Genomic DNA, 15,748 nt, shown 5'->3' with positions numbered 1-15,748 from the left:
GGGTCTGTGGTGCAAGAGAGACTTCTCTCTCCCTTGATAGCTTGAGTATTGATTATCTGAAGGGTGGTAATTTGATCAGGAATCCCGGGTGATGTTTCATGGCTGGGTGTTTTTGGAAATTGGGAGGAGGAGGGGTGTTTTAAAAGGTCTTCATCCTGGATTTAGTTTATGTGTTTTCTGTAGTAGTAGTAGTTTAATAAAGTTTTTTTTTTTTCCCTTTGTTATTAAGCTTGGGCCTGCTCTGCTCTGTTCCTGATAACATCTCACAGCATTTATTTGGGGAAGGTGCATTTTCATGGGGGCGCTGGCATTGCGCCAGTGTCAAACCATGACACAGCTTATGCTTCCAGTGGTAAAAGTCTCAGTAAAAGATAGCCAGAAAAGTTAAAATCAACATCAGTTTGTAGAAAAGGCTGTTTTTCATAAAGGTTTCCAAGAAGCAGGCTGCTTAGATTAATTAAGTAATGTGAAAAACATCCCCACTAAGCCAGGTCCCCATAGTTCAATTTTTGCATCAAGAGACCAGAATTATGCACCTTATTTCTGAGATCACTTCCATAATTACAACAACGTACATTCTTTGTAATAGCTTTTCCTTTTAATGGATATTTAAATGGAGATAATTAAATATGTTTTCTTTCATACCCTTCTCCTGAGAGGAAACATAACAACATGATGAAAATACAAGTAAATGGGAAGTAATAAATATCTACTAAAAATAACTGCCTTTTTACTCTCTAAGCAGTATTGATTGCCAATTGTTAAGACTCTTAGGGTGATAATGGAGAGATTCTGATGACTGTCATACTATATAAAACTGGATTCCAAAATATTTCAGTTTAATAAGCTATTCTTAAAAGTGTTACTGCAGTCAGAGGTACCAGCTGTTTATCTCATGTCCAGGCAGTCATGGAATATGGTGTAGCAGAAGTATAATGTTTTGAAAATCAGATCTAGTTGCTTTTCTCTTTTACACATTTTTGGGTACCTTTCTAATTTTTAAACTTCTCTCTGTGTCCTAATCAGTGGGATGATTGACTTCTGTCATTGTACCAGCACTCCAGTTAAATGTACTTTGTTTCTTCCACTGGAGCTCAATCCACATGGCTGCATTGCAGGTCGTGCTCAACCTGAGAGGATGAGCCTCTAAAGGCTACAAGTTGACATTGGCACAGAGACTGTGAACCTAAATGCTCAGAATGTCAGATCCTTCACAGCATACTGAGATGTCTTTGGTCTCCAAAAGTGAAGTAGATAATGTAAGCATTGACTGACAAATAGAAATATCAGTTTTCTTGTATCCAGTCAAGCAGCAAAGAGACACAACTCCTTATCATCTGAATGTTTAGACCTTTTTCTAATTTGCAGTCAAACCTAGAATGGTAAAGGTCTACAAGAGAATGTTTAAGAATGGCAAATAAGATCCAAAGACTTTCTCAAGTTTGGCATTGATTTTTGGCTGGATGGCCTCTGAAAGGATTACCATGTTTCAACTGATTCATCGCTCCGTGTTGTCACAATGACATCTCAGAGCTGTTAGCAGCAAGAAATTCACTTCTCAAAAGCCTTTAATGGAGGGAAAACCAAACTAAAAAGTGGTAATCAGAAGTTAGCCATTTCACATTGCCTGTCTTATGCTTTGATTATCTGATTTTCTTTTTCTTGTTTAGTAATAATAGTACAGGAACTGAAATAAATGTAATGGGCTGTTTTTCCTATCAACAAATGCCCTAGTCTTTGTCACTCAGTTGCCTGAAAAAGCTGCTTATAGGATCTTGTGTTTCTGCTATGAATATTATCCCTTCTTTCTTCCACATTTACCCAAAGAATAGGAGAGTAGTTAGAGCCTAAATCTATTTGTAAAACAGACATGTATAGAATTAATCACAAGCTGTTTAACACGACCAGGGAATATAAGTTATCTGTCTGGGCTTCCTCACTTAATAGGGAAGAAGTGAAACATTTTAAGGGAGATTCTCTTCTATTCTAAGGGGAAAAAAACCTCAGGTAGTTGGGATGAATGCCTTCTGAATAGGTTCCTTTATACTGAGCTTAAATAACTAATGTGGGTGAGACATCTCATTTCAGCAGGCTCAAGTTCAACAAATCCCCCTCAACAAACTTTGGTATGATATGAATGTCTAGGGTGAAGGGTAGGGCTTTGGGAGAGCATCCTTTGTTAACTCTTCAGTGTATGTGTCCCTTGAAATTAGAATAGAAAGATATTTTTTAAATAGTAACAACAAATTAAATGCATGTTAAGAACTGAAATCTGCTTACTGCACTTGCCGAGAAGTAATACTTTTTTCCTGTAAGACATGGAGATCTGGGACTACAAAGCAATGGATCAGTAGCCCCCTACACCTAATAGCCACTGTATTCTATTTACTTATTTTTGAAATTTGAGTAGGGACATATGAAAGAACATTTGTCTCTGAGCTTAATTCTTTTAAATTGTATGAATGTTTAAGAGAAAAAATAAAATTATAAAAAAATTGTAATACCTGAGGGATGTTAACAAGGAGAGGTAATAATGTCCTCAAGCCTTCAAGGATACAAAATAAGAAGTAGGTAGTTTTTGTCTGTGAGAAGTTACCAGAAGCTGCAGTGAGGGAAAAACTGAAATGAGGCATAGAGTCATGGAATCAGAGAATTCTTAAAGCTCGAAAAGACCTCTAAGGTCATCAAGTCCATCTGTTAAATAAAATTTTAAAGGCATTGACTTTGTCAGTGAGACATGATTTGAGACCATGATTTTTACTAATTAGTAGAGTAACAAATTTCACTTCCCAGGCTCATATTTTGAAGGATTTTTTTTTTTTTGGAAAGTGAGTCAGGAAGAGCTCAGAAAGTTCTCCAAAAAATGAGGAGGCCTCTCAGCATGTCTAGATAAATGCAAACTTGTGGTTCACATGGATCAACAGAAATAAACTCATGACTGTACATATATGTGTGTATAGAATAAGTGTCCGAGAAAAAATGTTTTTGTTTTATTGTCTGTTCTCGCAGGATAACCAGTAGCACTGAAAAATTTTGTTAAATTCTTTTCTTCTGTATAACACTGTTTTTCAGTGAAATCAAAGGTACAAATGAAGCATACATAGTTCTGGTCATTTTGCTTTTTGGCAGATCAAAAACTTACCTGGAATCTTTAGAGGTATTTCAATGGTAATTGTATTTGAGTGCACTACTAAGCTTTATGTTCATATTAGCAAACAAGGAATAAAAAAGAAACTTTAGATTTGCTCATTGGAAGCTTTCATGCCTTTAATAACTTGAGTGAGTGACTCAAGACAGTTTCCTTTCTTGCAGGAAGATTAATGTACAATCCCTTTTAAGGTGGTAAATCTCTGTTAGATTCCCATTTTTACAAAAGTGAACAAAATTCTCTTCTAGCTGTGACTTCAGATACGTTGTAAAAGATAATCTTCCAAGACTGGCAGTAGTAGATTATTATCAGCCAAGTAGGGAGCTCCAAAGCAGTAGGGTGCATATTTTAGAATGTTTATGGAAAACCTCCCCACAGATGAACTTCAAAAATCCATTCTCAGTGCTAAAAGTAGTTATGTGTATAGATAGATGTGTGTACATGAGAGATAAATTCCATAATGATGATTCTCCGATTTCCTTTACATTATAGCTGACATGAGGTGTTTGTGTATTCCTGTCATTTGTTGTATGTATTTGTTGGTCTAAGGTTTACTCTGGGTAACACTATCCTTAAAGCAAACACTTCAGTCTACATTCTGAACCTGTATGTTAATTCCATGTGGTTTCAGCTTCCACCCTTTAACAACAAATTACTATGTATGTAAGCTGTCAAACCCACATAGGATAGACAGCTGCAGAAGAACAAACTAAAGCCTATAAACCATAGCAAGAAGCATAAGGCTCCCATAAGAGACTAGTCTTTCCCTTTCTGTATTTAGCCCAATAAGAGTGAGTTATTCATTACAATCAAGCTAAAGCTCCTCCAGTCTTGCCATCCACAAATATGTTGAAAATTAAAGCTCAACTTGAAGCCTCCAGAGAATTATTCTGAGTTAGTAACACCTGCAAAGAACAGAGAATTTCACTGTGGGGTAAATTGCTGTGTGATTGCCCACAAGTCAGCAAAACTTATAATTGGGAGAATGTGAATATTTTCTCTGTATTTGGCTGATGAGGATTTTGTGGCGTGTCATTTTACGTTAAGTAGTAGAGTTGTAATTTAGAATGCTTCACAGCAACTGACTGTTTAACAACAATTTTTTGTATTCTATGAGATTTCTATTGCTGTCAACTCTTATTGCAACTTTATGAAATACACATTTAGCAACCTTTCTTATTAGGGAAAATTGTCAGAGACAGGCTTTAAACTGTGGAATTTTCTTCCTGCGATTTCTTGTGAATTTAGAAGTTGATACTTTCCTCTGCTTAGCTGTATCTCATAAATGGCAAGCTAAGTGAGGATTTTGATCTCTATATCTGTAGTATATGTACACTCAGCAGTGGAAACTACCTAAGGCAGATTTTTGTTTCTTCCAGATGTTTTAGGAATACACTCATAAATAATATGAAAAATTTGTGGAGCTCCTAAATCAAATTGGATATTGTCATTATTAACTATCCAAAAAAAGGAACACAGAAAGAAAAAAGTCAAATTGCCTTTGCTCTATGTTGTGCTGCATTGTTACATGCTGAGGTCTTATTTTCTGCATTTTCCACAAGTCCTATATCAATGCACAACTTAAGTTCGGAGCAGAATTTAGGCTTCTTGGTGAATGTTGGTAATAACAGCTCCAACATAAAATGAATAAAGCTCATAACATTCAAGATAGGCCTACATAGAGAGCCTCAGACAGACTTTTCACCTGTCCTTTGAAGGGAACCAGCTCTGGCCCACAGTGCTGTCCTTGCTAGCAAGAGGTAGCGCTGAGCTCAGTGGGTTGCTCAGGGACTTAATTGCTTGATTCATACAGGTTGACATGCTGACACAACTGATGTACCTGCTGCATGGGGACTGCCTGCCCTCTACCTGCTCATCTCTGGACAGATGTGCTTTTGTGGTTTGCAAAATTATGTGACCTCATTTAAATCACAATGCACAATTTACTTTCATGTCTGGAATACCTGAACCTAATTTGGCAGCAAACTCTTTGCACTAGAGAGTATGCAATGAATGGAACCTGTTGGTACAGATTTCTGTCCTTCCCTTATTAATATCTTGCCACCCTTCTAACTTTCATTCCTTACAAGGAAAAATGAAGTGCTTGCCTCACTGAACTCAAACTTGTAGTTATAGCTGCTGGATTGTTTGGTTTTGGTTTTTGGGGAGTTTTTTTTTCATTTCTTTTTTCTCTTTTTTTTCCAGTTGTGACATGAAAAAACTCACAACTAATTAAATACTAAGGAGAAAGGGACATATCTAACAGAGTGACAACTGCTTTCATATGTGTACTTTTAGAGCAGTGAAACTTGCCTCAGTGAATTCCTTTTATATACCTTTTACTGAAATAAAATACCCATGGTGCCAAAGGCAAGGAACTCATAACTACATGAATGTGTTAGAAAATAACTTCTAGTGAGTACTCCTGCTGTACATAATAGCTGAGCTATTCTGACTGCAACACAACTAAGGGCTAATATAACACAGGTTTATTTCCTTGGATCAACATGGGATGTATTAAAAAATAACTTGCTGGGCAAGATGAAGCTTTTCAGGCTCCCGTAGTCCTACTGCCTGCTCCAGAGATTGCTGAGAAATGTAATAAAATACCAAATCCCTACTGACTGACTAATTTTACTTTTCCACAACACTTCAGAATATTTATTTTTTTCACTTTAAAACAGAACTACAGTAAGTGGTTTCCAGCACAGAATTGTCTGTGAAAGTCCTGCCGTAGGCTCTAGCTTCAAGCTTGTAATCTCCCTGTCACTGGTCATGGATCATCCTATACTTTAACTCATCTATTTGGAGGGTTATAGGAAGACCTGATGTTTTAACTCAGGGCTCCAGGGAAGAGGAGGGAGGAAGCAGGTGTATTGTATAATCAAACCTCCATATGTCAACATCCATGTGCTTGTCAGAGGAATTTATCTGCTCCAGCTGTGCTGCTTGACGAGGGGATCTTTCAGTATATATTTATCTGACATATTATGTGTCCAAAATATGCTATCAGTTTCTTTCAGAGAAGAACTTTGTATCATGGGGAATGTGATTATGAGGATGATCTAGCATCAGCATAGGCTCTCACTGTATGAACCAAAGTACCAACTACCAGCAGCTGATTGGGCTAGGTGCCATATAGTGCTAGTTAACCCCTGTCCAAGAGGAAAGGGAAGGACACAAGGAGTTGGCTATCATTTTACAAAGAGGAAAACCAATACACTGAAAATATGTGTGTGTCGAGAAAGCCAGTGGAAAATAAGAGGAGCAAAAGTGGAAATCTGAAATAGGTATTGTGTTGTTGACTTCTAGTCCATGTTTCATGTACATGAGTCATGTACAAACTTTTATGGCTTCAGTTTTTTTCAAAATGTGACATCCATGTTAGACATCTGAAAGAAGGAAAAATAATGGCCAAAAATTAAATAGGGACTCAAGGTATGCAAAACAAATTCACACTTGCTTTAGTTCAAAGGGTTGTTTTTTTTATTCCTGCTCTGTTACAGATATGTACCTGAATTTAAATGCTTGTCTTTGAATTATGTTATGAACATGTCCACAAGTTATGGAAATTTGCGTACAGGGAGTAATATCTATCTCAAAGTCTAAACTATTGTTGGAATCTAAGTGTTGTAAAAACAGGTAACAAGAAAAGAAATAAAAAATCTGATTTTCTAGGTTGTCCTGGGGCCAAGAAGAATGAGTTCCTAACGAGTGTTTTGGATGCATTGTCCACAGATATGGTGCATGCAGTCTCTGATCCATCACTGTCTTCCAGCCGGTGGGTTTCAGATCTTTTTGTGTGTCTTTAAAAGCCTTCTGACAGTGGTGAACAGATTGTTGAGGGCTTTGAGGAGCCTACATAAAGGGTGAATTTCCAAGAGCCTATCTATGACAGCTTACTTCAAAGTTACCACCGTGGACTATGTTCACTAAACAGAGATACATTTGACAGATGAATTCTCAGCAGCACAGCTCAGGGTTTATCTGTAGCTGCTGGTGCAGCTGTGTGTCAGTCTTTGTTCTCCTCTCAAGGCTTTATTTCTTGAATGTGTGCTACCTTCCTGATTCATATTCTTCCTAGTTGCTTGCAAAACAAACCAATGCTATCAACAGTCACAAGTAGTGTTAAAAATGTGTAAGTGCTGTCAAACTTAGGGCAGCTGGAGGTCAAGTACTTATCTGAGGAGACAGCATTTATTTTTATAACTTATCTTGTAATTCAATACATTTAGGTGTTGTAGCTCTAAAAAAATCCATCATGGGTTGTAATAGGAACTTTGGTATTTGGTAATGCTGATTGTTGATCAACTTCAGTTGGTTACTTTACACATTTAATGCATCTGCTGACTATGAAGCAATCTTTTTTATTTCTCTCTCCCCTTTTCTCTGCTTGAGGAAATTTAAGGAGAAAGCACTGTTTGCTGAGTATGATGCTGTCCTCAACAGGGTTTCAAAGAGTACTCTAAAAGCAGATTCTAGCCCTTAGTGTAAAATTTAGGATATTGTTGGTCAAAGTGAAAAAAAGAGGGATTCACTATAAATTAGTGTCCAAAACTGGGAGTTTTAGATAACAATGGTGATGACCATCTGACAGTGATGTAACTATTCTGAAATAAAGGTATTAAATATCAGAATTAAGACTAAATTATCTTTTTTTTTCTTGTTCCAGTGTTTCTGAGCCTGATCCAAATCATACTCTGGAAGAGAGAGTCGTCCGTTGGTATTTCAAACAGCTAGATAAAAATTCCAGTGGTGATATCAGCAAGAAGGAAATCAAGCCATTTAAGAGATTCCTAAGAAAGAAATCAAAGCCCAAAAAATGTGTGAAGAAATTTGTGGAATACTGTGATGTGAACAACGATAAGTCCTTGTCAGTTCAAGAATTGATGGGCTGCTTGGGAGTAACAAAAGAAGAAGGTAAAGCAGAAACAAAGAAACGCCATAGTAAGAACCTTTTCTCTCTGTCTTTTTCACTAAATTCTTCAAAGCTTATGAAGCCTGATACTTATATGTGCCAGAGTTATACAAAATAAAAGAATACACCTGTCTGCCACTAATGCTGCTATAGCTTAGGGCAGATGGCAAGAAAGTTACTTCTGGATCACTTTGCTCCAACAGAATCAAAAACTTCCCGTTGATTCTAACCATTAAATGTATTGTGGTAGGAAACCTAAGAAGATATAATAACAGTCATCAAAAAGCCAGTTTGGTGTTATTATAGAACTGTGTTCTGAGTGAGTGGAAGTATCACACCTGTGCTTTTTGGATTCCTGAAAGGAAGCACATGGTTGAGCTTTCTAATGAATTCTCATTTCTCAAAAGTGGTTTAGAGATGCAGAGAGGAATGTGGTCATTTGCCAAACAGGTGGAATAATGGCTAATACACAGCCACCTTACCTTGCTGCCAAACGGGTAGGAAGGGGAACAACTAGCTACAGAGTATAATAGTACCTGCAGAGTTCAATCACACAATTCCTGAAAAGGGGAAAAAATATATATAAAAAAAGCAGTAGATTCCCCATACTTTAAGAAGTTGTGGAAGAATAAATATAGGTAAATTGTTTTGTATAGTACCTTAAAATGAAGCAAGGACAGTGGAACAAATTGGTTGTATTCAAGTCTAGAAAAAGAATACTGCAGAAAGACAGAAGAGACATTTTACTAATGAAGTAAATTGTCTATGGATCACAGTAACAGATCTCTCAAAACAAGTATTGATCAGATCCAGGATTTTTTTTCTGTGGCTTTTTTTTTTTTTGTGGACCTCATAATGATACCTTCCAATTTTCATTTAGATGATGAAGGTTAAAAAAATGCATATGAAGGTGGATGTCTTCTGGTATCTTTATGCTATGAATGTGGAAAGTGAAACACTTCTGTCCTGCTGCAGCAGGCATTCTTAGGACTTATTGTGGATGAAATTTGGGTCCAAAATCACTACACAGGAGGTAAAGGAAAGCCATAGCAAGACTGAAAGCAATCCCCAAGAAAGCCCCAAAAGATTAGGATAAACCACCTGTTTTGGAAATGAAAATTGTAAGAGGCATGAAATCATGTGAAGATACCATACAGATTTGGCTGAAGTAAAAATTGCGACCACCATAACTGAAGTTCTATAACAGATCTTCTGCAAAAAAAATCTATTCAATAATGAGAACATTCAACTTTGGAAGTGAAAAAAAAAATCTCAGAAGTTTGGCATTTAAAAACTAATGGTATCCAGTTGGAAAAAAGTTCCTAACCAAATCATCGGGTTGCTTTATTAGAAGTACATAGTTTGAAGGACAAGGCAATAAAAATTTCTTTCGTTGGAATACCATTATTCTATTTTGTTTCTCTTACTTGATAATTAAAATTTCCTTTCTGATACTCCTTTCACTTGCACAAATGAAAGCAATTACCACTTCACTGCAGTTAGAGTTACATCTCTAAGAAAATATGAGACTCTTGTCACCTGAGGTGTCAGAGCTGAGCTAAGGAAGTGACTCTGTATCATTTTGTGTGAGTCCCAAGTTTCTTGTGTGAGAATAATTTGAAGCAATATAAAAGCCAGAGAGTTGTAAAGTATGTTTTCTGAAGGGGGTACTAGCTGCTGTAGCATTATTCAAGGTTCAGTTTTGTTTACCCTAGTTCCAGTACAGCTTGTTTGACTCATAGACTGACATGGAAAACCGAGAGAGCAAGTTCCTCCCTAGTCTTACAAGTTTGCTTGGGAAGATTAACGGGCTAGTAAATACATTTAGCAGTTTGAGGGTTTATTTTCCCCTATTTTGGGCACTGTCTTTGACTGTGAGACTAAGAAAGTTTAAAAAACAGTGATAATCTCATCATTTCACAGATTAAATGCGAACAATGTTTTTGGTTTGTAGAACTGTTTATGTGCACTATCTTTAATCAAAGTGAACACTTTCCAGACAGTCTGCTTGTTCATGCTTCTTTACTGCCAAGGATAATAGACTATATTTACTACTAAAGATCTAGTAAGTTTGAAATGCTCAACCTTGACTATATGCAATCTTCTAAGCAAATTTGACATGTTAACTGGCAAGAGATGTTGTTCAACTTTCATATAACTCCTTGAAATAAGCAACACCTGTATTGAGGAAAGAAAAAGTAGCTGTGTCAACGAGAGATCTGAAATATTTTATCTCATTTATTGAAAGCTGTGCACTTACCCTGCTCTAAAATAAATACCTTTTCAGAATGAGGGCTTCAGTTCTTGAGGATAACTTGCAAACCGTATTTGTAATGTTTTCTTTCCCTTCCTTTAGCCACCCCTAGAACCAACACTGAGAGCACTTCATCCAGCAGGCAGGTGAGTACTGAGGAGAGCAAGATCTCCATTTCTGCCTCTCCTGGCTAAATTTATTGGGGTTTTAGCAGTCATCATTGCAGCTTCAAACTGATTTAATCTGCTATTTTGCAAAGTTGCCAGAAAAATGTAGAGCAACATTCCAATTAATGAATTTTAACTTAAGTTCTATATATGGAAAGCTAAATCAGTCAATTACAGGTGCAGAGTAAATGTGCATAATTTGCAAAGTGGATTAGGCTTGCATGTGGAAGTTCCTAGAAAACAGTATACTGACGTATAGTACATATATGATAATTTGGTGAGTGTAATTGAGCCCTCATGAGTCTTCTGCATTCCTGAATGACAGCATTCCCATACACTTTTAAATGTGCACTGCTTCATCTTCATTTAACTTTTACTTTAGCTGAATTCTGTCAGTTTTTCTTGGTGTCACACTATAGACACATATTGACATTTATTGAAATGAACAAAGCCATGCATTTCCCATGCCCTGTGAAAATCGATATGTTTCACAAACCCCACTGCATTATTATATCATGGTTTTAAGCAGCTTTTAAAATCTTAGTGCAATGAAAAGAGCTGTCACATTCAAATGCCTTTGCTGGCTGAGCAAAATATGCTGAAGAACTAGGATTTGCATCAGTCTGCTAATCTACGTTTAAACTAAAATTGCAGAATGTTTTGAGAAAATAAAATGTCAAGTGCCCTGACAACATAATCTGTGACTTTTTTTTGGCTCAGTTTTCTGCAAAGACTTGATCTTGTTTTTTCAAAATAGCACCTCCATGCTATGGAGGTTTGGCTCCTCCATGGAGGTTTGGCTACTCAAGCCATTCAAAGCTGCAAAAGGCACAGAAGTAGAGCTTTTTAATGAAGGAAAGGTGCACTTTGAAAAGGAGAGACTCCAGTAAAGGCCAGGAAAATAGGTTAAAAGAAGTGGGTTTAATTTTTGTGTGTCTATTTTTATAACCACTTTTTCTAAAGAAAATTTTTCTGGCCAATATTGTCATACTTTCCTAGTACTTTTGCATGGTCTTGTAGGAGGGCTTGTGAGTCCAGTGGTTTGAATGGGCTAGCAAAAGAGTTATCTTCACACTATTCTTATACCTCACTATTGTATTAGTTAGAGGACTTAAATTATTAATATCTACAAAAATGTCAGTAAATTATGAACTGGTTCAAAAATTATTTGTGTAACTATATTATAAGAACAGCTCAGGTAATGCTGCACCTATGAAAATAGGAATTCGGCTAAAAATACCCCAAAACCCTAGTTGTGGTAAATGTCTTCCTATCTGTCATAAAGCTAGATTAATTTGTTAGAAACTGAACCCCAGGTGAACCTACCCACAAGCCAAGAGAAATCTTCCTCTCCAAGTTGCTCGTTGATTTGTTCCCTTTTTTTATCTCTGCGTTGTTTGTTGTTAGGTTTGCACTTCCTAAGGCAAGCCCAGCATTGGTTGTGGTTTTTACCAGAGACCTCCTACATACCTTTGATGGAACATAAAATATTCTCACAGCTACAATAATGTGATAAGTTTATTTGTTTAAACAAGTATTTGTGGTCTTACTTTTTCAGGTTTTCCCCACAAATCACTTACACCTTAAACAAGACAGCCTGAAAACAATTATCCTTTCAGAAATCCAGAGAATTCAGAGGGGTTATTTTAATTATATAATGGCAATTACTGGCACACGTGCATTGCTCTTGAAGCATGACAAGACTTTTCCCCTTTCTTGTAATGTGATACTGACTTGTGGAATTGGAAATAAAAGTATCCTTAGAACATCTATGTTTTTCAATTTTGTCCAATAATTTTGCTGACTCAACATCAATTATTTTAAGAGCTGTTGCTGACAAATGATAGCCTTACATTAAGGCTGGCTAAGAAAACCATCTGTTGACAGTTTCATACTCGAACAATACATGGCTGCAAATGCACAAGGTGGGTTTCATCACAGAAGTTCTCACTTGAAAGGAAGCTACTGAAAACTTGCTTAAAAGAAACCACCCATCTGAGAAGGCCTGATCAGATTTGCACCACTCAGGAGACACACACTCAAAAGCTTACTCTCTACTTATTATTTAGCAGCAGTTTAGTTAAATATATGCTTATGTGTGCTTTGGCTTTTCACATTTGTTGAGAAAACAACTTAATGAAAGAAAGCAGATAGAGAAACATACCCTAATATGGTTACTGCAGCACAGCTGTAGTTGCTCTAGAAGAGATCAAATAGGGGATGGGTCTGACTGGACTCGGGTAGTGGCCAGGTACATTTCCTTGCTCAGCTCCACCCTGTCCAACAAACACACACATACATGCAGACATGCCATCAGTGTTGCTTTTTGCAGCCTAGCAAAAAGTTTGTAAGGAAACCACAGATTGCTTGTGAGAGTTCAGCCAGCAGCCCATTCTCATAGGAATCCCATCCTATGGGATCCTATCCTATCCCATAGGAGGATAGGAGCATACCATAGGAGGTATATTGAACCAAGGACTTGCCCAGGCAGTTGCTAAAACTGTGTGTTCGACAGGTATGGATTTAAAGGGCCACAGGTAAGTAGTCAAGATATTGCTCATACCCTTGCTCATAGGTCCCACGAAGGACTACAGGGCAGGATTTTTTTTTATTCCCTGTATATATTTATGTAGAATTCTCTTCTGATAGTGGCATATGAGCACTGCTGAAAAATAGAGATAGAATTTTATGTTGGACTAATTGAAAACATAATTAATAATGCAATTTTTCCCAACTTCCTTTCAGCAAGTTTCGAAGAAGCAAGGGTGAACACCTTACTAATCCAAGGCAGATCTCTTTGACCTGTGGGAGATTTCCTCACCAAAAGGCAATAAAAACAACTGTAGTATTTGCACTTTGTACTTAAAAATGTAAATTCACTTTGTAGAAATGAAATATTTAAACAGACTTTTTTTTTAATCTGTGAAAAAGTAATGGCTAGTTTTGAAAAATTATCACATACAATGTATGTGTATTCTTTTGTTGTCTAAAATATGTAAAACTTTTGGAGATGTAAAAGTTTGCATTTAAACCATTTTTTTAAAAATAGCTTTTTGGCAAACAGTAGCACAGAAACCTGATTCTATGTATTTTTGGTTTCAATAGTATGCCTTATTTTTCTTAATACTGTCATTTAAGTAGAGTTATGCTGAAAAATCTACTGTATTCTCAATTTTGTCCAAGCAGTGTTGAATGTTTCAGGTTTGCAGGGCTGAGAGAATTGTGTAAATTGCTGTTTATTTGGTTTTGCAGTTTTTTACTGAACAGATATTTCATTGGTGGCAATATTTTATTTCATTTTATTTTTATTGTAATTTAAGCTTTCCAAAGATCATACAATAAGAATACAACCACTAATGGATTCAAAAAACAGTTATTCTACTTGGGATGCTTATAGAACAATGTATCCTTTTATCAATTTTTGAAGTGCCTTTATTAATAAGTTTTGGTAGGATTTTTCTCCTGTTTGCTTTCACTTGAGTTATTAATACAGCAAATCAAAAAGGAGTAAGGTAGATTGTAGTATCACTCCAGTCTGGTTCAGCCTGGGCCTTAAAGGCATGTTTCCATGGTCAGTGCAAAGCAGGAGCAGAGTTTGTATGGGTCACAATTGTAAATTTTTCTATTGTGACAGGGAAGGATAAGCCTTTCTCCTCTACACCTGGCTACCCCTATAAATATTTTGGCTAGCCTGGGGGCCCACTAGAGGAGGGGCTATTCACGTTGCCCCACCTATAGCTTTTTTTTACTGACTAAAGAAACTTCTTGAATATTTTCATACTTTCTCCATAATTTTTCCCCCAATGCTTTTTTTCATATGTGTGTCTGAGGTGAATAAGAACTTTGGATGTGAATCTAAAGCAGGGGACCCAAATGAAAAAAGGTTCTGCTCTTGAACAACTGTGAGTTACAAGCATCTGGGTTGATCAATGCAGTGGTAGAAGGACTACTGGCATCTAGGAGCTGACATGAGAAGGCAGGAATGTAGCAGCAAGCAGTGATTTCATTATGGTTTGTTTGAATAATGTGTAGGATCTAACATGTGACCAACTATTCATAACAGCACCCTGCTTGAGTTTGTACCTGGAAAAGCTTTTTGTGAATCAAAAGGTATCCTTTCAATTCCAACATGTTCTGAAGTAATAGGAAACACTGTATGCAATGGAATTGTATCCCAGAAATTGTGTACTCTAAGCTTTGGCAACAGGAGAAACCAAGGCAATTGTGTGTTATCTTGTATTTTGTTTTAAAAAGTATTTGTTATCCTTTTATAATGTTAAACGTTGAAATTAATCTTCTTTATAGATTAAAGATTAGTATGTTATCAAACTATGCTGGTGACTTTTCTTTCGCAACACAGAGAGACTTGTTTGGAGGTAAATATACACAGTGTTGACTTCACCACTGATTTGAGTTTACAAGAAACCTCATGACCTTACATTGTGTCCATCTACTTCCCTTGCCTTTATTGAATTCTCTTTTAAGATCATTCATATCTTAGTCATACCATTGCTTCCTTGAATTCTCCATATAGCTTCAACCTGGTCTCTTGCTTCTTCTCAGCAAAGTGCAATGCGGCATAGATAGAGATGACACCTTTTCCCCTCCATGTGAGTGTGAGCTGCTGGGCAGCTTTCAGCCTGGCTAGAAACAATGAGGAGAGAGATACAAACCCTCAGAATTCACAATGTCTGGTTAGGTGGTCACAGTATGGTTAATAGTAGGATTCTGTAAAAAGCATTTAATTCCATCACTTTGGCCTTTGGAGACAATATAAACATAGGCTACCAAATATTTTGCCATGTCCATGGTTTGAAAATGCACCCCATTTAAACTGAGAGGTTGTGTGGGGAGGCAGATTTGGACTAGCAACATGTTTATATAATGAGTAGCCTGAAGCAGTGGTGGAAGTGCAGATAAATTCTAAAGGTGTTTTTACATAGCCAAAGACTTCTACAACATAGAGTCATTTAATAACTCTACAATGACTGAAACATGAGGTGTTTCCTCTTTGTATACATTTCTGTGTCATCACTTTCATGATTTATGTCAATTAACAGAGATTACACCACTTGAATATAAGTAGTACTGACTTATACTGCCAGGTAGAGTTGAGATCCCTAATGGAATCATACTTGCAAGATTGCTAAATTCACCTTGGCTTCCTGTATCTCCCATGTCCACAGGAATATTTAAACTGAGATAAATGTTATATTTGTAACTAGGAACAGCCTTGATACCAAAAAGGAATCTATGTGCAT

General features: G+C 36.7%; 1 protein-coding gene across 3 annotated transcripts in view; it reads left to right on the top strand.

Moving 5' to 3' along the window:
- SMOC2 (SPARC related modular calcium binding 2) overlaps positions 1-14,817 on the top strand; it is a 141,183-nt gene extending 126,366 nt beyond the window's left edge. For 2 of the 3 annotated variants that reach the window (XM_053939204.1, XM_053939202.1), the window contains 4 exons: positions 6,827-6,929; positions 7,821-8,095; positions 10,423-10,466; positions 13,233-14,817. In XM_053939204.1, coding sequence (XP_053795179.1) covers positions 6,827-6,929; positions 7,821-8,095; positions 10,423-10,466; positions 13,233-13,256 — 446 coding nt within the window. In that variant the 3' untranslated portion in view covers positions 13,257-14,817. The remainder of the gene's footprint in view (positions 1-6,826; positions 6,930-7,820; positions 8,096-10,422; positions 10,467-13,232) is intronic. The other variant, XM_053939203.1, reaches the window with a different exon arrangement.
- Positions 14,818-15,748: the final 931 nt, after the last annotated feature.

This window comes from Vidua chalybeata, chromosome 3, assembly GCF_026979565.1.
Source record: "Vidua chalybeata isolate OUT-0048 chromosome 3, bVidCha1 merged haplotype, whole genome shotgun sequence".
NCBI lineage: Eukaryota > Metazoa > Chordata > Aves > Passeriformes > Viduidae > Vidua > Vidua chalybeata.
This window is presented reverse-complemented; position numbering and strand designations above follow the sequence as displayed.